The 26,961-nt window shown below is 47.8% G+C and overlaps 2 protein-coding genes across 2 annotated transcripts in view; both read right to left on the minus strand.

Moving 5' to 3' along the window:
- Positions 1–26,745, minus strand: part of DCTN6 (dynactin subunit 6) — a 240,542-nt gene extending 213,797 nt beyond the window's left edge. Inside the window, exon 1 of the mRNA XM_077345661.1 lies at positions 26,708–26,745. Within this exon, the coding sequence (XP_077201776.1) occupies positions 26,708–26,745 (38 nt within the window). The remainder of the gene's footprint in view (positions 1–26,707) is intronic.
- LOC143841398 (low-density lipoprotein receptor-related protein 2-like) overlaps positions 1–26,961 on the minus strand; it is a 64,823-nt gene that overhangs the window by 22,552 nt on the left and 15,310 nt on the right. The window contains exons 9-23 of the mRNA XM_077345659.1: positions 26,706–26,874; positions 25,325–25,493; positions 24,824–25,046; positions 21,605–21,730; positions 20,399–20,629; positions 19,222–19,533; positions 16,831–17,040; positions 14,910–15,269; positions 12,868–13,083; positions 10,888–11,126; positions 9,373–9,499; positions 7,072–7,247; positions 5,432–5,621; positions 3,903–4,121; positions 1,955–2,138 (exon numbers count right to left, since the gene is read on the minus strand). Of these exons, the coding sequence (XP_077201774.1) occupies positions 1,955–2,138; positions 3,903–4,121; positions 5,432–5,621; positions 7,072–7,247; positions 9,373–9,499; positions 10,888–11,126; positions 12,868–13,083; positions 14,910–15,269; positions 16,831–17,040; positions 19,222–19,533; positions 20,399–20,629; positions 21,605–21,730; positions 24,824–25,046; positions 25,325–25,493; positions 26,706–26,874 (3,151 nt within the window). The remainder of the gene's footprint in view (positions 1–1,954; positions 2,139–3,902; positions 4,122–5,431; positions 5,622–7,071; positions 7,248–9,372; positions 9,500–10,887; positions 11,127–12,867; positions 13,084–14,909; positions 15,270–16,830; positions 17,041–19,221; positions 19,534–20,398; positions 20,630–21,604; positions 21,731–24,823; positions 25,047–25,324; positions 25,494–26,705; positions 26,875–26,961) is intronic.

Below are 26,961 nucleotides of genomic sequence, written 5' to 3' on the forward strand. Positions count from 1 at the left end.
TGCTGGCAGGGGCTCATGGGAATTGTAGTCCATAGACATCTGGAGGACCACAGGTGGACTACCCCTGCCCTAATGTATATCTGTTTTGAGTCCAGTTGCACAACTGTGACGCAGCATGCGTTGGGCGTATTGTGTGGTTTGATTCTAAGTTCATCTATATTGCAAGCAGACCGGCTTCTAGCCACCTACAAAAGCGGGAGCTGATCCAACTTACTTCGATTTATTAAAATACAGCTCCACCATTTACAAAACCATAATCCAGCAAATCATGGTCGTGTACAAACGTCCAATGAAAACGCTTAAAACCAAACATTTAAAACATTATAAAAGTATAAAAACACGTCAAGATTACCCAAGGCGAATTTCAATAGCATAATTTTGTTGTACTTAGCGCACTATAGTACACTATTTGGCTATTTGTTTGGTGACCTCAGTATTTCCCCCCTGGAGAGGAGGCTCTTAGTTGTCAATCCAAGTTACTTAGCTGGGCCATGTGCCCAATATAACAACATCACATGTGGGATTCAACCTAAACCGTAGCCAGGGGATTCTGCTCAGCAGTGGGTCAGCGTGAGAAACATACTCTACATCAGGATGGCCAAACCATGGCTCTCCAGCTGTCCATGGACTACAATTACCATGAGCCCCTGCCAGCAGGCTGCCAGGGGCTCATGGTTATTGTAGTCCATGGACATCTGGAGAGCCACAGTTTGGCCACCCCTTCTCTACATCATTTTGAGCTTCTTGTTGTTCAAGTGAAGCTATGGAGGTGGCTTATACCCATTCAGACACTGATCTATCGAAATTAATACTGCCTACTCTCACAGGCAGAGCCTCTTGTGGTGCAAGGTGGTAAGGCAGCCAACACGCTGTCTGAAGCTCTGACCATGAGGCTGGGAGTTCAATCCCAGCAGCCGGCTCAAGGTTGACTCAACCTTCCATCCTTCCGAGGTCAGTAAAATGAGTACCCAGCTTGCGGGGGGGTAAAACGGTAACGACTGGGGAAGGGAATGGCAAACCACCCTGTATTGAGTCTGCCATGAAAACGCTGGAGGGCGTCACCCCAAGGGTCAGACATGACTCGGCGCTTGCACAGAGGATACCTTTACCTTTAACTCTCACAGGGAGAAACTCTCCAGCATCTCAGGCAGAGGTCTTTCACAGCAAGCTTTTTAATAGGAGATGCTGGGGATTAAATTTAGCTCTTTCTAAAGCAAGTCATCCCCACCCCATGATTAGAGATATGTCTTCCATGCAAGCTTGAGCTATGGCCCTTCTGCACTCCAAGCTTCAGAGCTCCCAGCTCCCGCTGCCCCAGCTGATTGTGTAAATAAATATCTCCAAATAAAAAAGTCAGCTTTTATTCAGGCACAGCCATGCCAGTAGCCGATCAGAGGCTGGGGACCGGCAGGGCATCGGACCGTGCCCACGGATCGGGCCCCGCCCACGGATCGGGCCCCGCCCACGGATCGGGCCCCGCCCACGGATCGGGCCGAGCGGGCGCGGCCCGGCCCTGATTCCCTCTCCCCACCTCCCGCAGTAAGAAGCTTCCCGGGCCGCAGGCTTGCGGCCTGGGAAGTTTTTTACTGCAGGGGGGGGCGTGGAGAGGGAGCCGCGGCCAGGCACCATGGCCTTTGCGGCCCGGCACCGGGCCATGGCCCGCAGGTTGGGGTCCACTGCCCTATGGTATTTCTCAAGAATTTCTTTTGGCCCGGTTTAGCCGAATGCGCACCCCTAGTCTGAACTGAATTCTAGAGAACAAAAGCTATTTGCCTTCATGGAGACAATCTCTGTAAACTTAAGCATTCACCAAATGTGCCACCTATCAGCCGCAAAATTCTTAAAACTCTGCCCTTTTAGCTGCATCTTCACAGAAGGAAACTAGGAAGGCAAGTATAGGCTTTGGAAAACGCATTTGAAACAACGGCCACCAGTCATGGCGTCAAAACCTTACCCATCCCGTGGATGGAGAGCCAGTGACCGAGGCTGATCCAGGTTTTCATCCAGAACTATGGTGTATCCTGGCTTTTCGCTCCAAGTACCATTCAGCGACATGGCCAAGATCTGTCCCACAGACCCATCAGTCCAGTACAGATTTCTTCCTATCCAGTCTACAGCTATACAATCAGACTTGATTCCTGAAAGAAAAATGGAATTTCAAGGGTTTATACGCTTCCATTCATTTATAAGCTGCCGTTCTCACTAGGACTTGAGGCGGATTATACAAAACAGATCAGTACAATCAATAGAGTGGGATATCCAAAATATAATGCCATAGGATTTGACTTGTAGATTCTACTCTGAGAGAATTTTCCTTGCCCCTTGGAGAAACTGAGACCAGGGGGCATGTATTGTTCATGCCTCTCCATAATAAGTTGCAGGATTGGAGTATTTTCTTTTATTATTACATTTTTATACCGCCCTGCCTTGTGGCTCACGGCGGTTAACAGCAGTTCCATTATAATATGAAGTACAATACTCCAGAATTAAAATCAGTAACTTGTATCAACATTATTAAATGTTTAAACTAGGCTTCCTCTACCAGGATTTCCTGATGGCATTAGTAAGTTTTCCTGAATTGGTGGGAAATACATTATTAAAAAAAATTTTTTTTTAATTGTTAAACGTTTTATTGGGTGAAATGATCACATATCGTCATATTGACCCACCCTGCTCTCTCAAAATGGCCAATGGTGGCACAGCTATGCTTCTCAACTCTGCATGATCACACCACTTCTGGGGTTTCTCGAAGCCTGTAGGAAGTTTCAGGGGTTTCTCAACAGTAAAAAAGTTGAGAAAGGCTGGTTTGAGCTGTTAATCATATAACCATTTAATGTAAACTATTGCTTGACAGATTGTCTTGTGATGTATCTGGTGGACATATCTGGTGGGGAGGGGTTTTGGTTTAATAGACCCAGGATAGGAGGTGCAGCCACAAAAGGCAGGGCCTGACACACCTTGCATGTCTTGGAGTGAAGATCCCTGTGCTCTGGTGCCAGCTTTAGCCAAATGTTTTGAAAATGAAGAAGAACTGGGTTTTGTATCCCAATTTTTTTTTACTTAACTGAGTCTCAAAGCCCCTCCCCAATTGCCTGCCCTTCCTCTCCCCATAACAGACACCCTGTGAGGTAGGTGAGAATGAGTGAGCTCTGAAAGAACAGTGACTTGCTCAAGGTCTCCCAGCTGGCTTCATGTGCAAGAAGAGTGGGGAATCAAACCCAGTTCTCCATATTAGAGGCCACCACTCTTAACCACTACACCAAGCTGGCTCTCAGACTGCACAGTCAATCAAACCTCCAGTGGCCAATAAGAAGCCTTCCTGGGCGAAAGCCCCAGCAGGCCCTACCCACTGTCTAACAATACTCGGCATGCACCATTGGGCCCACCAGCACCACACTGGGGGGCCCTGGTCTAATGCATCTGATAAGTTTGAACTTTCAGTCTGAACACCTGTTGGGAATATAGGTACTTCAATAACAAACTGAGTTCTACATAATCATGTCCATCTTGAAAGTTTATTTGCTTGCTGCCTCGTAGTTTTAAAGTATTACATCAGGCGCGGCCATAATTCCCACCAGCATGTGGCAGGGTCTCATGGGAACTGTAGTCCATGGGCATCTGAAAAGCCAGAGTTTGACCACTGCTGTATTAGAGCAAGTAGGCTTATAGGAAGACCATTTTATTTCTATAGGATTTCCTAGTTCTTCTCTTCTTAACCATCTTCTAAAATTGATATGGCCTGTGGCATTTCAATACTTTCAGTCCAGTCCGGGAAGCATTACGTTCCAGCAGCAATTTTGTCAGATTAAGTTCAAATCTAGATGCTGTTATCAGTACAAATGCCTGAATATTAAATAAATATTTGAAATAAATATTAAATATTTTAAAAGAAAGACACCCACCTTTTACCAAACTCCCCCTTTCCTTGGTTTCTGTGTTCATCCACTTAATACTTTCTGCATTAAGATCCATCCAGAATATTTTTTGGCTCCAGAAGTCATAGTCAATGGAAAAGATCACCAAGTCTTTCTCAGTAGTCAAGATCACATCCTCCTTCATGCTCCTCAGTCCATAGAGGATCAAGTCAAACTGGACTGCGACCAGCAGCACTGGTTCAGAGCCTACAGCACAGACAAATGAGGCTTTGCGTTTATCCTGGGGATTCTTTGTCCCATTCCATCACCAGTTGAAGGCCACCAGGTTTCCAGAAATCACCTTCTGACTTAATTTGATCTGTTCCTCCAGTACGTGCTCTGCAGCCTTCCTACTTGGTTGCTAGACCAAGAAATAGCTCACTACGGATATAAGTTCCCTATTCAAATGCATTTTGTAGTTCTACACTGTTGGCAGACTAATTGACACAACAATGGTGCCCAACCTGAATAAAGAGTAGATTTAGGAATTAATATACTTGATATGAGAGGGGGGGGGGGCTCTGAACTGCATCTCTAGCTGATGGGGAGGGGGGGAGGGACTGAATGCAGCACTTTTGAGAGGGGGGAAATTGCCCTGAAAGTATCAATCTGGACAAAGACAAGGAATGACACTTACTAACTAAGAAGGTGCTGCTCTCACTATCCTAACTGTCTTCTTGCTGCCCCCTGCAGGTTCTTCTCTATACACCAGACATTGCCATTTACCTACATTTATTGTTGTATCCAGACTTTGTAGGTAGGGCTGCCAATTCTGGCTCAGAAATGGTTCCTGGAGAGGTGGGCATCAGGAGAGAGCTCACCAGGGATATGATGTCATAGACCAGAGGTGGCCAAACTGTCGTCCTCCAGATGTCCATGGACTACAGTTCCCATGAGACCCTGTCAGCACATGCTGGCAAGGGCTCATGGGAATTGTAGTCCATCAGCATCTAGACAGTTGGAATCTAGCCACCCTTGTCATAGACTCTGTCCTAACATGGTGCCATTTCCTCCAAGGGAATTCATCTCTCTTGTCTGGAGATCAGCAGTAATTCCAGGAGAACTCCAGGGCCCACCTTGAAGTTGGCAACTATCTGTAGACGAGCCTTCTCATAATACAGATTCATGAGATTAATGCATCTCTATTCTGTGTCATTTATGCCCAAATTGCTCACAGAGCTCCTCTCAGTAAACACTAGCTTTCTTCCATTTGTCAGCACTTAGAACTCCAGTGGCAAATGACACTTTGAGGGTAGACAACTCCGTGTGTGTGTGTGTGGGGGGGGGCAGGGCCTCCTGCTACGTGTTCAGCCGCCATTCAGCTAGCAAAATAGGGGCTCTGGGGCAGTTCTTGCATGGCTAAGACTTCCTTCCCAGAAGCCTCAGGATGCACGCAACTCAAGCAACAGTAGCCAGGAACAGTAAAGTGTTTTGTTCCATCGTGCTAGATCCAAACGACCTTGGTCTACATTTTAAGCCACGGAAGACGATCCACGCTACGCTGATGAAACTCTTACCAGATGCTTTGCACGTCTGGCCGTCTGGCTCCAGCAAGTATCCCGGGTGGCACGTGCAACTGTAGGCCCCGTTGGTATTGATACAAGTCTGGCTGCATTTCTCCTCGTAGTTCGGATCTTTGCATTCGTTGATATCTCGGCAAGAGTGTCCGTCGCTGCTTAGCCGGAAGCCCTCATTGCAAGCACATCTCTGAAAGCAAGAACGCATGTTGAAGGCTTTGAGGTTTACTACCATCGGCTGACGTTCTGGCTGGAGTCTTACCCCTCAGCTTCAATCTTTGTTCCCAACAGCATCGCTGCTAGGAAAGGCAGCAAAAACAGAACACTAAGTTTCACCAATCTGAGGAACCAAAGCGGCACAGGAAGTTTAATGTACCCAAGGCCCAGAGGTGAGAAGCTAAGGAACCGAACATCTGGGACATGCATGCCTCCAACTGGGGACTCTTGCTGGTGCAGCTTTTCACAGGACAACATGCCATCTTCTGTACTGCATGTGTAAAGTGACACCGAGTCACAACAGACTTATGGTGGGCCTGTCAAGTTCTCAAGGCAAGAGAGGAGCTGGCCTTTGCCTCTCTCTGCAGAGCAACCCTGGACTTCCTTGGTGGTCTCCCATCCAAGTACTAACCAGGGCCAACCCTGCTTAATGTGCAAGATCTGATGAGATCAGGCTAGCCTGGGACATCTAGGGCAGGGAATCTTCTGTGCTCTGGAAGCACGACCCATAGGAGTCTCAAAGCAGCTTACAATTGAAGAAGAAGAAGAAGAGTTGGTTCTTATATCCCACTTTTCTCTACCCAAAGGAGGCTCAGAGCGGCTTACATTCACCTTCCCTTTCCTCTCCTCACAACAGACACCCTGTGAGGGAGGTGAGACTGAGAGAGCCCTGATATTACTGAAGAAGAAAAGTTGGTTCTTATATGCCTCTTTTCTCTACCCGAAGGAGTCTCAAAGTGGCTTACATATGCCTTCCCTTCCTCTCCCCACAACAGACACCCTGTGGGGTGGGTGAGGCTGAGAGAGCCCTGATATCACTGCTCAGTCAGAACAGCTTTATCAGTGCTGTGGCAAGCCCAAGGTCACCCAGCTGGCAGCATGTGGAGGAGCAGAGAATCAAACCCGGCTCACTAGATTAGAAGTCCACACTCTTAACCACTACATCAAACTAGGCTCTCCCTTCCGCTTCTCACGACTGTCACCCTGTAAATTAGATTGGGCTGAGAGAGTTCTGAGAGAATTGTGACTGGCCCAAGGCCACCCAGAAGGACTCATGTGTCTCAGAGGGGCTTAGAATCACCTTCCCTTCCTTTCCCCACAGCAGACACCTTGTGAAGTGGGGCTGAGAGAGCTCTGAGAGAACTGTGACTGGCCCAAGGTCACCCAGCTGGCTTCATGTGGAGGAGGAGGGGGGGAAATCAAACCCAGTTCTCTAGATTAGAGGCTGCAGCACTTAACCATGACACCATGTTGGGACTAAGCCCCGTCTTCCTTCTACATCTGTTAATCATAAACAGGTGGAAGAGCGAATGCTGCTAAGATAAAATCCTTCATTCTAATGGATGGTCACCCACACTTCCCATTATGGTCCAACGCTTCCAATTTAACAAGGTGTTTTAAGTATTAAACACAGTTAAACTTACAGGTCCAGCCGGTGTCCTGTAACAAATCTGGGCACAAGACCTTTGGCACGGCCTGGGACACATCCCCCCTTCATCCGATCCGTTCACACATTCTGGGATGCCATTGCAGACGTGGGTGTAATGGATACAGCTTGTGCCACACTGGAATTCGTAAGCTTTGCACACCATCAGCCCACCTGGAATGGAAGGAGATGCTCAACAAGGAAAATCTTTGTGCAAGATGGACGCTGGAACTTCACGCTGGAACTCTGCCTCCTCCCACACTGAGGCAGACTTGCATTTACAGACCCAGATTGGGACCGTCAGGGCTGCAGGGATGTTTCTGGATGAGCAGCAGACCCCCATCCCTTGTTTTGAGGAACGCACAAAGCAGAAGTGTTAGGAGGCATTCTTACAGAGAGCTTAGATCTACAGCGTAACAGAAGAGCTCACGAAGTTCCATTTATAAGGCGACAGGATTGTAGCCTGTTGAAGGAATTCCCAACCAGGGGTCTGCGGGATCTTTGGAGGGGGTCCGTGGCCTTCCCACTCCAGCCTTAATGGATATAAGTTAAGAAATCGACTGCTTCCATTGCTCCTCCGCCCCTCTGGAGCTCCCACGTGAGCTCTCTTGTGGTTTCTGTGCCTCTGAGGGGGGCAGAACCTGCTCACTTACTCCCATCTCAAACTGTCTCCTGTCTCCCCCCGCCCCCGTTGCCCTCTTCAAACCTGCCTGTTAAAGCGGGTGGTGATGTCACTTCCAGGGGCATGGGGCGGCATGATGACATCATGTCCGCTTGAAGCCTGAAAGATTTTAATGGCTCCTTCATGGTAAAAAAGGGTGGAAAAGGCTGGTCTAGTGCAATGTTTATTTTATCTGCATTGTCCTGCACCTTTTATAACCAGTTTCTCAATTATAATTTACCACGCCTTAGACTAGCTTTCTGTAAAATTTGTATCGTCTTCCATAATCCTAGTCTACATGCTGTCTGGATTGTTTTTATATTTTGTAAACCACCCTGGATTGTTTATATTTTGTAGTTCACTTTGAGTCTACAAAAGGCTACATACAGAGTTGCCAACCTCCAGGTAAGAGCTGGAGATTCCCTGGAATTGTAAGTTATTTCCCGATTGTATAGATATTCTATTAAGAAAAAAAATATTTGTTCTACTTCTCTGGGACAAACTGGCTACTTAGGAAGGTAGACTGTATGGCTTTGTACCCTTCAAAGGCCCATTCCCTCAGAGATCCCCACCCTCCACTCTTCAAGGATTTCTGAATCCAGAGTTGACATCTCTAGCTATAAATAAAGTAAAGGAAATAAAAGAAAGCTTTTCCTCCGAGTTTCTGAAGTCAGTGGGCAGCATAAAATTCTGAGATCATCAATGATGAAGAAGGTGGGTTTACCAACTTGGGCTAGAAGTCTACCGGAATAAGGGCGCAAGCCAGAAGCCATGTTGGATCAGGCCAGTGGCCCATCCAGCCACACAGTGGCCCAAATCATCAGCGGGGCCAGAATTTCCCCCCTGGGTGGGCGTGTCCACAGCTATGCTTCCCAACCACATTCTGTACGATTACCCCACTTCTGAGGTTTGTCAAAGCATAAAGAATATTTCAGGGTTTTTTCAATGGTAAAAAAAAGTTGAGAAAGGCTGTATTAATCCAATCCCCTTTGAAGCAGTCTATGCTTATAGTTCCCACAAGTTCTTGTGGCAGTGAGTGCCACGTGTTAATTAGGCTTCAAGTGAAGAAGCACTTCCTATTGCTCATTAAATTCATTGAGTACCCAGGAGTTCTTGCACTGCGAGAAAACTGCTTCTTTCTTGACTTTCTCTATCCCACACATAATTTTGTAAGCATCTGACGTAGCCTCCAGTGCTCACGTTGAGGCCATTTGCTTGGTGTAGTGGTTAGGAGTGCAGACTTCTAATATGGCACTCCTCCACATGCAGCCAGCTGGGTGACCTTGGGCTCGCCACAGCACTGATAAAGCTGTTCTGACTGAGCAGGAATATCAGGGCTCTCTCAGCCTCACCTCCCTCACGGGGTGTCTCTTGTGGGGAGAGGAAAGGGAAGGCGACTGTAAGCCGCTTTGAGACTCCTTTGGGGAGAGAAAAGCAGCATATAAGAACCAATTCTTCTTCTTTAAAAAGTTTCCTCCATCACTGGGTTTTCACTCGCTTGGATTCCAAGAAGTTTTCCTGTTTTATAGCTGAAGCAGTTGGGTCAAGCGCAGTTCAGAAGCCATCGCTGGCCACCGTCCAGAGCCCCTGAAATGAAGAGCAGTGCCGGGGGGGGGGGGTGGGTGGGAGTATACTCACATGACATCTCATCACTCCCATCTTGACAGTCCTTCTCCCCATCACACCACCAAAGGTCAGGGATGCATTCCCCGCCGTTGCATCGCCACTGCTTGTCATAACATTTCTGGCCTCCGGATTCACAGTCCTGCAAGGAAACAGAAGACAGGCTTATGCTCAATAGTCCCACAAAGAAGGAGGTTGCTATTCTGGCTAGAGCAGCACTTTAGCTATCTTCGCTTTCATTTAAACCACTCCCTTACACTTATGTCTGGGCAGATTTGAGGATGTAGGCAGGATGCTCCATCTCAGAAGGTCAACTGAAGCAGTCAAACCTTAGTATCTTGTGATCCATCTTTCCAATCCCACCCAATAAGGGACAATAAGGGATGTCAATAGAATGGTACTGTGGAGTATACTACATAGAATCATAGAATAATAGAGTTGTGACTTCATGGGTCATCTAGTCCAGTGGTCCCCAACCCCCGGTCCGGGGACCGGGACCGGTCCGTGGGTCAGTCGGTACCGGGCTGTGGCTCCTTCTCATCCTCCTCCCTGGCTGCTGCCTCAGGGGCTCAGCCACTCTGCCACCGGTTCACCTTTGGTGCTTTCCAGTGGCCGCCATGGCTGGGGCTCCCCCTTGGCGTGGCACTGCGCAGCTACTGCTGGCTGCACCCCCCAGTGGGTGGCGGGAAGTCAGGGGCACCAGCAGGAAATCAAGTGGAGCAGGGGCTCAGCTGGTGGTGGCGACGTCCCTCGGCAAAAGACTACCCCCCCTCCCCGGGCCTCAAGTAAAATTGTCAAGCGTTGACCGGTCCCCGGTGATAAAAAAGGTCGGGGACCGCTGATCTTGTCCAAGCCCCTACACTATGCAGGACACTCACAACCCTATCAATCATCCACTGTAATCTGCCACCCCTTTGCCTTCACAGAATCAGCCTCTCCATCAGATGGCTATCTAGCCTCTGTTTAAAAATTCCCAAAGATCGAGAACCCACCACCTCCCGAGGAAGCCTGTGGCTTTATTTTTGGTCCTGTTCTCAGTCCCTTGTATTTCTACTTGCATTATGCCATTTCTTGCACTGTTTAGTACATCTCGCTTCAGGTTTCTGCAATCTTAGTCCGATCACATGGGTTATGAGAGGTCTCATTCTATCGATTGTACTGTCTTACATTATGTAATCTGCCTTGACCCTCAGTGAGAAAGGCAGACTATGGACCTAAAGCGAAGTTTAGGATGGTAAACGAGAACTCAAGGGTGAAAGGCTCTCTTCTGCAGGAAGTGCCAGCAACCACCTGACCCACAGTCACAGTTAAGACACACAACCTTGTTCGAATGCCTGTAGGAGTCAACTCAATTGACAAGAGAAAAAACCGAGCTTGGATTCTGCAAATCTGATTCGGCAGCTATGAGACCGTAGCACAGTGGATCCGACCTCCGTCGGTGGCTTCCTGCGTTCAAAACGGCAGGCAATTCAGGGAAAGCAAACTGGCTGCATGAGCACACAGCGCTCTGACTAACCCCACTAGTGATACCTGCTCATCATATCCGTCTCTGCAGTCGACATCCCCGTCACATTTCCAGGCCTCCAGGACGCACTCCATGCTTCGGGGGCACCTGAACTCATCTGGACGGCATTGCTGGATGTCAGGGATGATGCAGCCTTCTTCGTCCGAGTGGTCCTTGCAGTCATAGTCTCCATCGCAGTGGAAGGCCTGAGAAACGCACTGGCCACTTTCACACTGGAACTCCAGGTCGGAGCACGCCTCCCGAACTGAAAGCAAGCACATTTACACAAAGAAGAACAGGGGGCTATTTTTGGATCCTCCTTTTCACTCCTCAAAGGAGAAATTCAAAACTCAAAAAACCTTTAATGGCATATAAAAAACGCCCATATGAAAGTAAGTAGTTGTTCATTAATAATTCATAATGATTACATGGTTTTAAGATAAAACAAATAGATGAAGTAAAATAATGATAACCAGTTACACGTCCCTCCAGCCAATGCTCAGTAATCAGTCATTCACACCAACTATAAAAGCCCATGGATTAGAATTATTTCTTGCTTAGCTGATTTTGTATCACCGCAGCCAAGAATTTGGCTACTAGGTCTGTTATTTCAGGGGATTTATCAGCTAGTAAATATTGAGTGATTTGTCCACAGGGCCAGAGAGGTTTACAGTGATGGGGACAATAAATCATTGCCTGAGCACGTAATGCGACGGACAATTAAGTTAAATATGTGATACTGAGTCAGACTCTGATTGACAGAATTTACCTAATCTGTTCTCCATCGGTACATTACTATATCGACCTGATAGTACAGCTGAGAGGAAAATGTTGAATCTAGCGAGCATAAAGGTACACCGGTCTCAAAGCGGCTTATATAAGACTTTGCTTCCTCTCCCCACAACTGATACCCTGTGAGGTAGGTGGGGCTGATATTACTGAAGAAGAGTTGGTTATTATATGCCGCTTTTCTCTACCCGAAGAAGCCTCAAAGCGGCTTACAGTCACCTTCCCTTTCCTCTCACAACAACAGACACCCTGTGAGGGAGGCGAGGCTGAGAGAGCGCTGATATCACTGAAGAAGAGCTGGTTCTTATATGCCGCTTTTCTCTACCTGAAGGAGTCTCAAAGAGGCTTATATTTGCCTTCCCTTCCTCTCCCCACAACAGACACCCTGTGAGGGAGGCGAGGCTGAGAGAGCCCTGATATTACTGAAGAAGAAGAGCTGGTTCTTATATGCTGCTTTTCTCTACCTGAAGGAGTCTCAAAGCTGCTTACATTTGCCTTCCCTTTCCTCTCCCCACAACAAACACCCTGTGAGGGAGGCGAGGCTGAGAGAGCGCTGATATTACTGAAGAAGAAGAGCTGGTTCTTATATGCCGCTTTTCTCTACCTGAAGGAGTCTCAAATAGGCTTATATTCGCCTTCCCTTTCCTCTCCCCACAACAGACACCCTGTGAGGGAGGCGAGGCTGAAAGAGCCCTGATATTACTGAAGAAGAAGAAGACTTGGTTCTTATATGCCGCTTTTCTCTACCTGAAGGAGTCTCAAAGAGGCTTATATTTGCCTTCCCTTCCTCTCCCCACAACAAACACCCTGTGAGGGAGGCGAGGCTAAGAGAGCCCTGATATTACTGAAGAAGAAGAGTTGGTTCTTATATGCCACTTTTCTCTACCTGAAGGAGTCTCAAAGCGGCTTACATTTGCCTTCCCTTTCCTCTCCCCACAACAGACACCCTGTGAGGGAGGTGGGGCTGAGAGAGCTGCTCGGTGTGAACAGCTGTATCAGTGCTGTAGTGAGGTGGAGGTGGAGACCGTGAGCTTGGGGCAGTGGGGTTGCCCGACAGGGATGGATTTTAATCTAGGTTGTGATCTGCCCTGAACCCTTATGGGAGTAAGGACAGTACAAAAATCTAATAATTAAAAAACAACAACAATATACTAGGGGCTACAGACCAGATGTTCCCCCGTAGAGACCAAACTCCCCCCAGGTCACCTTCACCTTACCACAGTTCCGCTCATCGGCCTCGTCGCGGCAGTCTGGAGTCCCGTCGCACAGCCAGCTCTCCGGCACGCAATGTGAGCCGTTGTCGCAGCGCAGGGCACACTCCGCTGTCGGCACCCAGCAACTGGACTCATCGGAGCCGTCCGGGCAGTGTGGGAAGCCGTCGCAACGGTGGCGTTCTTCGATGCATTTGTTGCCGCTCTCACACTCAAACATCCCTTGAAGAGGCCAAGTGTTACTTCATTTTATTTATTTTATTTTATTTTATTTATTATATCTGTATGCTGCCCTCCCCGAAGGCTCAGGGCGGTTCACACAAAACAGAACCGAAACAATGCAGATAACTCAGATTAACAATAATGAATGAAGTGAAACAACAAGCAACATGGAACAGTAGAAAAATGTGGTAAACATTGAAGTAACTCCTACTGAGAGCCCAATGGGTTGGGCGGAATTATGGAGGGCCCAGGAGGAGGGCCCTTGGGAAGTGATGGCATGGGCTGCCCTCAACCCAATGCCTGGTGGAGGAGCTCCCTTTTGCAGGCCCTGCAAACTGTTCAAGTTCCGTCAGGGCCCTGATCTCCTCTGGGAGCTCGTTCCACCAGGTGGAGGCCAGGATGGAGAAAGCTCTGGCCCTCGTTGAGGCCAAGCGAGCTTCCCTGGGGCCAGGGATCACCAGGAAGTTGGAATTGCTAGAGTGTAAGGCTCTTTGGGGGGGGGGGGTGTAAGCATCCTGCATTTGGGCGTCAAGGCTTCCCACGTTTAAAATAGAGTTAGGAGAGCAACTACCAAGTTGTCAGCTAAAAGAGGAGGAAAAGGCACTGGTGCTCCCTGCAGCTCTTGCAGGACGATGCGTTAAGTGATGCTGGCCTACTCACTGGGTATTTTTATGTTGCTTGTATGTTGTAGTATGTTGTTTACTAAGTTGCTGCTAATTTACTCTCTCCTTATAAATGTAGACTGGTGATTCCCATTTTGCTGTCTGCACATGAAAGCTCACACTTTGAACAAAACTTTGTCGGTCTTGAAGGTATCATTGGACTCAAAGTTGTTCTTTCCACAACAGACACCCTGTGATGCAGGAGAGGCTGAAAGAGCTCAGCAAGAACTGCTCTGCAAGAACAGCTCTAAGAGCTATGACTAGCCCAAAGCTGCCCAAGCTGGCTGCATCTGGAGGAGTGGAGAATCAAATCCAATTCTCCAGATTAGAGCCTGCTGATCTTAGTCACTACACCATGCTGGTTCTCAGTGAGACCCTTTTACAAAACAGAGTTGCCCTGTCCTAGCAGAAATGTTTACTCTATACATGCCCCCATTAAGAGCTTGGCCATGCTCCCCAAGGTTAGCAGCTGGTTCAGGTTCTCTGTTTCACTGGAGTAAAAGAGCCTCTTTTGGTTCACATGCACCGCACAGGATCAGACATGACGGAACAGGGCCAAGGAATCCCCTCCTCTACATCAGGCTTTCTCAACCAGGGTTTATGAAAGCCTTGAGTTTCTTGACAGCCCTGGAACGGTTTCCTGAATAGGTGGAAGCGAGTAAGTGAGCGAGTGAGTCAGAGAAACATTAATTGGATATGACCCTATATGGATAATTGGATATGACCATATCAGTATGTGGTCATATCAACCACATATGGTCATATCAGAGAAACGTTAATTGGATATGACCATATATGATCATATCAACCTGCCCCCTCCCTCCCCAAAGGGCCAATGATGGGCCTGAAGGGGGTGGGGAGGGGAGGGGCCCCAGGTGGGCGTGTCCACAGCTCTGCTTCCCAACCATGTTCTGCATGATTGTGCCAGTTCTGGGGTTTCCCGAAGCCTGAAGCATGTTTCAGGGGTTGAGAAAAAGGATGCTCTAAAGCAGGGGTAGTCAACCTGTGGTCCTCCAGATAGTTCATGGACTACCATTCCCATGAGACCCTGCCAGAAAACTCTGGCAGGGGCTCATGGGAATGGTAGTCCATGGACATCTGGAGGACCACAGGTTGACTACCCCTGCTCTAAAGGACCAACTTCATCTGGCCAGGACTTGGTACCTTGGTTGCTACAGAACTGGGAACAGTTCTCTTCGTCAGACCCATCTGCGCAGTCGTTCTCTCCGTCGCACAGAAACTCGTGCAGGATACATTCTGCCCCATTCTGGCAGGGAAACTCAAACCTCCGACACTGCAGGGGAGTCGGGATGGTAGCCTGCGTTGTGGCTGTGGTAGTTGGGACAGTCGTTGGTAGGACCGGGGCTGTGGTGGTGCTTGTAGTGCTCGCTGTAGTGGTGGCTGTAGTGGTGGTAGCCGTTGTGGTCGTGGTGGTAGCCATTGTGGAGGTGGCAGTGGTCATCACCAATGCACTCGCCACCAACGCACTCGCGCAAGACGACACTGGTGCAGCAGGATCTTGTACTGCGAAGAGGAGAACCTGAACATGAGTGGAAGTTTTGACCTCTTGCTTTACGCACCGCTGTCTCTCAATTCATGGCTTTTAACCTGTTAATTTACCGGGCTGTACCCTGGCTGGTTTTCCATTAGCAAAGAGATGATACATGAAGATAATTATGTGTTGACAAGTGCTACACATGAGATGTGTAAAACTGAGACTGTACCCAGCCCATTTATCTTCTGCCTTTCCCAATAATCCAGGGTGGCTGGAGGTAAATAAACCCCCATATCCAAGTCACCTATACACCAAAGAGAAAAACTGATGGTTACAGAGCAAGGGTATGTTGGTCAGGGACTAGTCAGGGCCTGGGTACCCCAGGCTTGCCGGATCTTGTCAGAACTCAGAAGCTAAGCAGGGAATGTCCTGGGAGACCTCCAAGAAATATCAGGATTGTGATGCAGAGGCAGGCAATGGAAAAGCCACCTCTGAACATCTCTTGCCTTAAGAACCCCACCAGGGGTAAGTCACATGACCCGGGGCCTCAGGAAAGGCTGAGGGACTTGGGAATGTTCAGCCTGGAGAAGAGGAGGTTGAAAGTGGATACGATTGCTCTCTTTAAGTATCTGAAAGGTTGTCGCTTGGAGGAGGGCAGGGAAAGGGTCCGGTTGGCAGCAGAGGATGAGATCCGCAGTTATGGGCTTAAACTACATGTAAAATGGTACCAGCTAATGGCATCAGGGAAAGGATAGTTTTCTGCCATGCTGGACTTTTTCTATTGGTTGTTTTTAAGAGATTTTAGTGTTCTGGGTTTTTTTTAATCTTGTAACTCACCGCGAGCCAGCTTGCCGGGAGTGGTGGGTAATAATAATAATAAATATCAGGGGGGAATTTCAGGGTAGTTCAGCAGTGGAATCAGCTGTTTAAGGAGGTGGTGAGCTCCCACTTGCTAGCGGTCTTTAAGCAGAGGCTGGACAGGTACTTCTCATGGATGCTTAAGGCTTATCCAGCATTGAGCAGGAGGTTGGACTGGATGGCTCCTTCCAACTCTATGGTTCTATATGAAGCAGTTGTGCCCAATTTCTTCCATCAAATATCGTGCCTCTAGTCAGAGGAGGTTCCATCCAACTCATTGCATCCATTGGCAGAACCAACCTCCCCATCTATGTGTGCATTTCAGAGCCACCCAAAAGTAGCTCCCTATCACTGCACCATGTTGCAATTTCTTAATTTCATGACAAAGACAGAGAGACAATGAGGGCCTGGTAACTGGTCTCTTCCCAGTGCCCAAACAGCCTTCTGGGTAAAGACCCAGGCTTCCCCAGGCACTGATAAAGCCAAGAAAGCAGCTCGATCATAGCAAATAAATGCAGAGCACTAGTTTCTGAGCAACACTGTAGAGGAGAAGTGGCCAGCTATTGCCTTCCTTTACATAGCAGCTCCTGGTGGTCTCTCCTCCAGGTTCTATCCACAGGTGAACCGGCTTCGCTCCTGAGTTCTAACCAATTAATGCTCTCAAAAGGGAGATGCTAAAAGTGCTCAAATGCCTTCTGCAGAGAGATAAATATTTGCTCCAATTCAGCTTACCAGCTTTCAGGTCTGTGTTGAAGACAATCACGGCTTTCCGTATATCGGCTACCCGCACAGCAGCGGCCTCCATTGATCTTTTATCCCAAACCACAAGTGCCGTTTTGTTGAAGGACACCAGAAAAGGGCCGTAGGCAGCGGCTACTCCACCTGTCCACCTCTCTTGCAGATTATACTCCCTGCGATTGATGAGACTCCATCCCTTAAGAACTGCAAACAAGAAGTTAACCCTTACATTTGCAGGTGATACTATAGCAATCTGTTTTCAATCTTTGTACTGCTTTACAGTTCTGTTCTTTTTCTAATTGTTGATTTTTTAAAAAAATGAGTGCTGTAGCCCAAATTCAGATTTTAGAAGAGGTATTTTGAGGTTTTCAAAAGGGTGTACTAGAGAATACTAAGTTTTCTGCGAATCATGCTAAAACTATTATTCAAGAGGATGTTTCTATGCAGGCAACAGACTTGTACTGTATTAAACAATTCACCAAAGTTACTCAGAAAAAATTATTAGTGGCTGGTCTATACTACTGTGTTTAGCTTGTTGAAATAGGATCCTGCTAAGGAATTTTGCATGATTAAATGTGCCTTGTTATTAATGCTTATATTTTGCTTCAGTTTCCTTCTCTGCCAAAGGAGTCTCAAAGCACCTTCCCTTCCTCTACCCATACCCTGCGAGGTAGCTGGGGCAGAGAGCTCTGACAGAACCACTCTGTAAGGACAGCACTAATAGGACTGGGACTAGCCCAAGGTCACTCAGCTGGATGCATGGGGAGGAGCGGAGAATCAACCCCAGCTCTCTAGGCTAGAAACCGCTGCTCTTAACTCTACAACAAGCTGGACTTTTGATTGGTTCTACAATCCTAATGCTGCTGCTTCTTAGTTATTGAATGTCCCATGGGTTGATTCTATTGACTCACTCTGTGTAATCCACCTTGAGTGCAAGTGAAAAAGGAGGACTATAAATAAATAATGTAAATAAAATCAATACAACTGAGGCCACAAACATAAGGCCAAATCAATGAAGAGATATTCTCGTAGCAATCCTTCAGTATATTTTATAAATTAATGTACCTCCAAAGAGGTGACTGCTAAACGAAAACAGAACTTCTGCTGTTTCTACTCAGCCTTACTTGATCTGCTACACTTGGTAGAATACTAAGAAATGGGGCTTTCTCCCCTGGGAGTTAAGTTCCATTGAATGGATTTCAGCACAATTCTAAGCAGATCTACTTGGAAGCCTGCCTCAGCTACCATCAAAAGACTGCAACCATGCTCAGTGCTCATGCCAGCACGGCTCTGACGAGCTAGAGACAAACCATCTCCCAAATCTGCCAATGTAGAAACGCCATTTATAAACAAACATTCCATATATGCTCTCCCGCTAAATCTGGCTTACAAATTCAGCCTGGAAGGATGGCTCATTACTCTCACAATCCAGATAACCCTTTCCACCCCGGAGTTTTTATGCTGGCCAGGGTGAATGTTCTCCCCTCCAAGGTGTCTGTCAGGAGATAGCACTGGGTTCTGCTTCAGGAGAGGCCTTGTCTCTCTTTTGTAAACTTCCTGGACACAACTCAGTGCATCATTCTGGCCAGCTTCATGAGGCTCTTTATGAAGTTCTTTATGCTTTGTCCCTTTATGACATTCCAGAATAGGGTTGGGTGCATTGGCGATCACAGAAGCTCAAGGCAGCCAGCACTGTGGTGCAGAGGGGAGGGGTGGCACTGCTGCCAGTGCGCCAGCTGACGCCATGTGGGCACCAGCTTGCACACCGGTACCACCCTTCCCCTCCATACACAGCTCTGCTTCCCATAAGGCTACGAGTATTTAAAATGAGATTTGTCATAGTGATCACTTGTTTCAAATAATTCGTCAGAAAATGCATCTTTTTTTGCTTTTCAGCATATGGTAACCCTGTTTTGAAGCCGCAAAAGTTGTAGCACAAATGTCAAGCACCTACAAAGCTTTCAGGGATGTTTTAGGATGATCCTGGATTCCACTACATGGCTCCTTTCCCACACTGACTCTATTTACTGTTAGCTACCCTGGAAGCTAGAGCCTCTTGTGGCGCGGAGTGGTAAGGCAGCTGACATTCTGTCTGAAGCTCTGAGGCTGGAAGTTCGATCCCAGCAGCCAGCTCAAGGTTGACTCAGCCCTCCATCCTTGCAAGCTTGCTGGGGGGTAAAACGGTAACGACTGGGGAAGGGAATGGCGAAACCACCCTGTATTGAGTCTGCCAAGAAAATGCTAGAGGGCATCACCTCAAGGATCAGACATGACTCAGTGCTTGCACAGGGGATACCTTTACCTTTATTTTACCTTACCCTAGAAGCTGCACAATACTAATTAAGACTGAGCATCTGGCAGTATGTGGGAATATTCCAATATTACCCTTATCCTTGGAGCTCCAGAGAAAGCTGAGCGAGCTGATGTCAAAGGCTACTGGGGCATTTTCTATCCAGGTGTTATTCCAGATTTCTTCAATATTGCCACCCTTAAGGTCCATCTTCTGAACAGGTTTCCCACTTTCAAGCCAATAAAGGGATGCCCTCTGACAATCAAGGAATAGGCGCCAAATTTTGTTCTGGGTGTGATAGAGGACCTGTGTCATCATGCCAGCAAATCTAGTAACTCTAATTTCTGTTCGGTCACAGTTCAGCCAGAAGAAGTCTCCAGAAGATACATCAACACTTGCTGCACAGACTAGGAGAGGGGAATATAAAGTCAGATCTTAGTTAGGAAGTGAATAATTCTGCTTATATTTCTGCATTGCTACTATCCACATTCATTCGTTTTATCAATCTGGGCTGAACGTTACTCATTTGTATTTTGGACATTTTCTCCCTTCAAAGATTAAGGCCCTCTAAATCTAGAGTTTTATTGCGTCCAGTGCAGAGTTGGGACCAAAGACCCTCTCTCTGACTCTTTCTATGGCTTTATACTGTATGTCACTATTGCCTGCCACCATGAAGAGGTTGAGTAAATTTATGACCTTTCTAGTCTTCTCCCTTCACTCCTGTTCAGAACTGAAGGTTAGGCATGTGCACACACAAAAAATCATACTGATTCAGATTCAGCCATGGTAGATTCCAGCAGAATCTGAATCATACACATAAGCCTCCACTTTTTCAGACCACTGAATCAACTTGGCCAAATCAAAAAACTTTCAGGTTTCTTTTCTGTGCACATGCTCTGCCAAACCCCCCTTTCTCGTCAGCAGAGTGTATCTCCACTGCCTTAGGAGGGGAAGAGAGCGCCCACTGAACAGCTGATAATTATAGGAGCGTTGAGCCCTTTAAATGCCTCCCCAAGCCTTGCAGGCTGTACTTTCCTTATAATGAACATAACTCAACAGTGCCTAATGCATCTCTGGACAATGCTGAAGAGCTGTCAGATGAATCTTCGGCTTTGACTGAAAGTCAAAGCAGAGCAAAATTCCTGAACGTTCAAATTCAGGACCCTCCAGTTGGCCTACTCCAGCATTACCTTCAGCCCAAAAGTGATCCTTGTGAAAACTTATGCTCTCTTACTCGCACAACAGCCCTAGCCCTGCACAACACATGGTCACCTGGGGAGTTAATGGGGATCATTAGATCTGTCTTGGTCTCAATATCGAAGCGCAGCAGCCGTCCTCGGCTGTCGGTCCAATAGATTAAGCCCCTGCGCCAGTCCATGTCCTGCAAGTAGACGTCTTCGTCTTTAGGCCAGGTGTGCACCAGTTTGCACTGCCGCACCAATTCCTTTGGGCCAACTTGGAGCAAGTAGACCTTGTTATTAGTGGCATACAACACCTCTGGCACTGCGGGAAAGATCAGATACATCAGCAGTGTCACCCCGTCACGTCATCTAATGGAAGAGCAGTTTAACTAGCTCATCCTTCATTTCAGAGCAGCATGCCTATGCTACTCTAGGGACAGATTCCTTTACAATCAGAGGTCACGGAGAATTTAGCATCTATACTTTAGCTAAACAATTCTGGTACATGGAATCAGTTGGAAGGGATTTCCAGGGTCATCTAGTCCTGGGGTAGTCAACCTGTGGTCCTCCAAATGTTCATGGACTACAATTCCCATAAGCCCCTGCCAGTGTTTGCTGGCCAGTCTGGCCTGGAAGAAATTCATCTTCCAATCCCAATGTGGCAATTGGCATTTCCATGGGCATGCAAGGAAGGACCATAAGAGCAACGAAGGACCAACACAATCCCTTTTGCTCACCCCCTCACAATCTGCCTAAGGTTACAGTATCAGCAAGTCTGTCAGAGGGCTATCTAGCTTCTGCTTACAAACTTCCAAAGACAGAGAACCCACCATCTTCCGAGGAAGCCTATTCCACTGCAGAACCTGCTCTAACTATCAGGAACTTTATCTGGATGTTTAGCTGAAAATTCTTTTGACTTCATTTCAACTCACTGGTTCTGGTCAGACCCTCTAAGGCTACAGAGAACAACTGTGCTCCATCCTCTATATCAGGGGTAGTCAACCTGTGGTCCTCCAGATGTCCATGGACTACAATTCCCATGAGCCCCTGCCAGTGTTTGCTGGCAGGGGCTCATGGGAATTGTAGTCCATTGCTCTATATGACAGCCTTCCAAGCACTCGAAAATGGTTATCATATCACTTCTTAGCTGTCTTCTCCCCGGGCTCAACAGACCAAGCTCCCTCAACCTTTCCTCATACGATTAGTCTCCAAATCAGTTTATTCGAACCAAGTATATTCACGCATTACTGCTACATTTCCCCCGCCCCCCCCCCCCAATTTGTAAAAGCAAGCTTACCTGCACATTTCCCAGAAGGAAGGAGGAAACTGCCCTCTGGACAGGCACATCGGTAGCCCTTGGGTTGGACGGGCGACAAGAGGCAGATGTGGCTGCACAGCCCAGGAACACACGTAACTGTGTTACCTAGCGACCAAGACAGGTTAGCAGCTAAGGTAGAATTGGGACTTCCTTAATCTGCACTGGCAATTAAAGGGAAGCTCCCAATTATAGGCGGGATGTGTATGCTATACAGAACTGCTGGAGCCCTCATGGTCGAGTACCCCAAGAGCCTAAAGTCATGATTCAATGAACCTGAGGGACTTTAAAGCTTTATTTCTGCAGCCGGGACACACAAGAGAAAAGCCTGGCTTTTGCAACTGGAGGATTTCTAGTTATTTATTTTTACTTATTTATATATTTGTACCCCGCCTCTCGCGGCTTACAGAATAAAGTCATAAAACAATATATCCCGTAAAACCCATTTAAAACAGCAGTAGCATAAAACACAATATCCCAGTGTCATAAGACGGCGGTAACAATAACCTCCCCAACCCAATGCTGCTGATCCCAGCCAGAACCAGTGTCTTTATGATCTCAATTTCAGTCCTGGGACTCTCAGGGTGAGACCCCCCCAATCAAAACTCCAGTCAACTACCGGAGTGAGAGGGTGGGGCTTCAGTGCTCCATTATCCTATGCGTTGTATTTTATGACTAGCAGAATTATGCTAAGTATACAACTTGAAAAGGCCATTCAGCGCTTGGTGCAATTATGTTTTTTTAATATCCAAGGGTATAAAGATCAGTCTAAATGCATGATTACTATGCATGCAAGACGCATCACTAGCTGCTCCTGAACAGAGTAGGTGTAGCACACATTCAAGACATCTGCAATAAGCCTTTTAGTTATGCAATTGAGTGTCCCTGGATAAAGCGTGTGAATTCCCTTATTGAAGAGCTGTTTTTTGTACCCCACTTTTTAGAACCCAAATGAGTCTCAAAGCGGCTTACAGTTCCTCTCCCCATAACAGGCATCCTGTGAGGTAGGTGAGGGGTAACTAGCCCAAGGTTACCCAGCTGCTTGCATGTGGAGGAGGAATGGGGAATCGAACACAGTTCTCCAGGTTAGAGGCCATCACTCTTAACAGCTACACGAAGCTGGCTATCAAACGCAGAAGCATTCACAAGGGAACTTCTACATGGACTGGGACCCTCCCTGCAGTACCCCTTGTCCCTAGAGTGATTTTTGCCTTTCTTTTAAAAAAAATCAATAGCATGTTTATCATTCTGTACCATGAATAAAGCTGGACAGGGATTGTGGGAGGAGTTGGAACTCATCATGTACCTGATTGGCCGTCCTTTCAATGAACGGCCAATCAGGTAGGCTGTCCTGCCCCTGGCCATATCCCCATTCACTGCCAGCCCGCTCTACTTGACTGCCTGCGAGAGGCAAGGCAGCTAGCAAGCATGAGCTGGTAGGAAGGGGGAGGGCCTAGGACCGCAGCCAGGACTGGGACCTGGGAGGGAAGGGAGGTGAGCCCTGGCCTTGTCGGCACATGGGGGGACTGGGAAGGCTGCAACCCCGCCAGCGCTCTCCACCCACCCCAGGAAGGCCCACCGCATCCTCTCCAGGCCTTGGCGGGCCTGCCCAGGCTGGGGGGAGGGAGGAGGCAAGACGCCGCCAGTGCTGCCTCCAGCCCCAAGAAGGGCTGCTGCAGAACTTCAGTCCTCAGCAGACCTGCCCAGGGTGGAGGGAGAGAAGGCTAGCACCTGTTGTATTTTAAATTACAACAGACCATTTTGCTAGTGCCTCTAATGATTTCCTGATACCAGTAATAGCCAGCAAGAAGCACTCTAGTAGTGAGTGGGGCAGTTAGCTGCTTCCCATCTCAGGCCTGCTCTGAATATGATCTTTCATGAGAGGCTGCAGCAAAACAGGTTTGGGGAGCAACCCAGAGGAACCAGGGGAAACCCAGAGTTGGATGACTCCATAACAATACTGTGTGGAAACCAGGAAACCCACTGCTGTATGGGGAGGGGTAAGCAGAATGTGAGGCTTCTATGCAGAAGCATGCCAAGTCTGCACTCTTGTGGAAGGAGTTAGCAGCATCCCTGTGAAAAGGTAGCAGAGCCCAACTGCATCCTTTAGAAATTTGCATCCTTAAGAAAGAACCTAAGAAGTGCCAAAGGCCCATAAAGTCCTGCATTCTATACACACAGCAGCTGACCATCTGCTAGGATCGCCTACTGCCAGGTAGTAGCTGGAGATTATATACCTGATCTCCATGCAACACATCTATACACCTGTAGCAAATGGCTGCTTTGGAAGGCGGACTCCATGGCATTGTACCCACTATGTCCGACTTCCCAAATCTCCAGGTATTTCCCAACCCAGATCTGGCAACTCCATCACCTGCCTCTAGAAGGCTGTGGTGGATTGCACTTTTTAAAAGCTTATAGGTGCTGTACAAAACTGAAGGACTGTAAAGGGTTACATCCTTGACTGACAGGCTGCTCCAAGGGATCTGATTGGGTAACATCAACTAAGCAGAGAAAGCCTTCTGAACTGGATGCTGAGTAGGATTCAGTCTGATTTCAAGCCCTAGTTAAAAAAAGAGGAGAGTACTGGCAGTTTCAGGCATCAGCCATGACTGGCAGTTTAACACCAACAGGAGAACTGGGGAAAGTTGGCAAGGAGAAATGGGTATTTAGATGGTGACTCCCATTCAGGCCATGGAACAAGACAGCAACAGGACAGTCTGGAAGGCAGTGAGCAAGAATCTGGGTGGGAGGACAATGGCTCTCTAGGCCCAGGTGTTTTGAGACAGGGAACAGAGAACAGGAGGGCAGAGCTTGTAAAGTATGAAGCTGGGGCTATAAAAAGGGAAGGAAAAACAAGAGGAGGTTGGCAGGAGAAGTGGGAGGTAGGTTGCAATGACATGGCTCTTCTAGTAACTGGGCTTGTGATGTCAAGATCCCATGGATTACAGGTCAGAGTTTCCCCTTTCCCCAAAAGGCACTACAATGCAACAGCACCCTTTTGCCTGCACTACTGAGCAAAAAATGGGTTTTGCCCTTGCCTGGGAATGAAAACTGCCACATCGCGAGCAGCTGGAACAGAAGGTACATGAGGTCACTGTCTGCATGACATGCATTCCTAAGCAGCACTGTTGTGCTTGGGGTGCTGCTTAGGCAGGGATGTATCCCCCTCACTATCTCTGGACCACTTGCTTTACTTACTTGGAGGCTGCAGGACCTCATGGAGCACCGCAAAGGAAGCAATTGTAGAGTTCAGCAGTGCATGGGTGTCTCGCGCAGTATGCGATGCAGAGAAGAGATGCTCGCTGTCCGCCCAGAAGAAAGTGTTCTCAAAGACGGCCAGGCCGTGAGGGCTCTGATCACGGGTTAGCATATTGGGGAAGGTGTGTCTGCCAGACCCATCCACTTTTATAGTCTCTATGGACTGCAAAGAAGCAATGAAGAGTCACGTTCCAAAAGCTTGGAATGCCACCACTTAACCTAAACCTCTCAAGTAGCAACCTGGGCTGGTTAGTTTTTCAGTGTGCATTTTTGTTGCAGTGTGCATTTTCTACATCAAGGCACACCATTCACGTTGTCCACCAGGACTCCAAAGTCACATTGCTTTACAAGATCAGAGGCCGTTGCTCTTAACCACGACACCAAACCAAAGGCCGTTTCAGATGCTACCCTTCAATCTCAATGGTTAGGTGGATGCCTTACCTCTTTATACTCACTGATCCAGTAGAGCCTGCCAGTTGTGTGATCAGCCGTCAACCCCACAGGTTGTTCTCTGGTTAGGACAGCAAGCATGTGCCTGTCTGTACCATCCATGCCTGCACCTTCTATGACAGTCCTGCTTTTTCTGCCACGGTTCACCCAATACATATACCTGGAGGGATAAGGCGAGTCAGGACACCACAATATACCAGTGTGTCAACCAAGATCCTGTTGTGTTCCTAATATGCACAGGGCAGCAACCAGGATAAAAATGATTACATCTGTGAACTGTACGGCTGAGGCCAGAACAGTTCAGCATTGCATCAGGCCCCCTCTTTCCCTGCCCCTACCAGAGCCCCCCATACCGCCGGTACCCATCAGAAGCCCTGAACATTAACAGCAAGATAATGGTGACCAGAATGAAGTGACAGAAAAATGGAGCATTGTAGAATTATGGAGTTTTAACATTTAAAACCATCAGTTCTCTGTACAATATAATAACATACTTTTGTACACAACCTTGAGCCTGCTGGCGGGAAGGGAACAGTCAAGAAATCATGAAATTATAAATAAAGCAATTGTACAGTCACTCGCCTGGGATATCCTTAAAACCAGGTTATCAGAATGTAGATCCTGAATAAGTAAACCACCTAAGCACGTTACAGCCACAGGGTGGCAGATGCTTGTATGAGTGACAAGATGACACTGCTGCCGATTGTTTAGGACAGGGGTAGACAAAATGTGGCTCTCCAGATGTCCATGGACTACAATTCCCATGGGCTCATGGGAATTGTAGTCCATGGACATCTGCAGAGCCACAGTTTTGGCCACCCCTGATTTAGGACATTCGAACCCAGGCATTCCTTTTGGGGGGGGAAATCTCAGGGCTGCTTTTCTAAAAGAAGCATGAGCATCTGCAACCCAGATTATTGCCTGGACCCTTCCGATCAACCCAACTAGATACTATTGGGCACCCAGATCAAGGGATTACCCCAGATTGCTCTTGGCTGCCCATTAAGTAGGTTGCCCTCTTCATTAGGGAGTCATCAATTCAATTCTGATGACTGCCTCAAAAACGAACCAATACAATGGTGACACCGAAGGTGAGATGAGAGATCTTCTACATCCACAAAAGGTTCCGCCAAGCAGTCATGGCAAGCCCATAACACTTCCAACCCTAGGCCTATGACAGAATTTCCTTGTTACCCAGTAAAGCTTTGCCAAATGGTACTGTGGAAGGAGAACAAGCCAGCCTGCTTTGCCATCGAGACCGTACCATGCACTGCCCAATGTGTTGGACCACGTTTGGTTGGAGCTTTCCTTCCATGTGCTCCAGCCATCTGCCCAACCAAAGCACACTTCCTGAAGTGTCCAGGAATCCTACCTCTTTTCTGGACACAGGGTGAGCTGTTCGGGTGCCACATTCTTCTCTACGACCTTCACGTACCCCCTGCCGTCACTCAAACCAGCAAAGATGGCGTTGGGCAAGTTGCTAGCCCAGAAGAGCTGCCCTGTGAACCAGTCTACAGCGATGCTGTTGACGCCACCAAGATCTAAAGGCGGAGCGAAACGGCGGTCATTACTCATCCCAACATACAAACATATATCTAAGTTTCACAGGCTGTTGATGGTATCAGCTG

This window comes from Paroedura picta, chromosome 7, assembly GCF_049243985.1.
Source record: "Paroedura picta isolate Pp20150507F chromosome 7, Ppicta_v3.0, whole genome shotgun sequence".
In the NCBI taxonomy this organism is placed as follows: Eukaryota; Metazoa; Chordata; class Lepidosauria; order Squamata; family Gekkonidae; genus Paroedura; species Paroedura picta.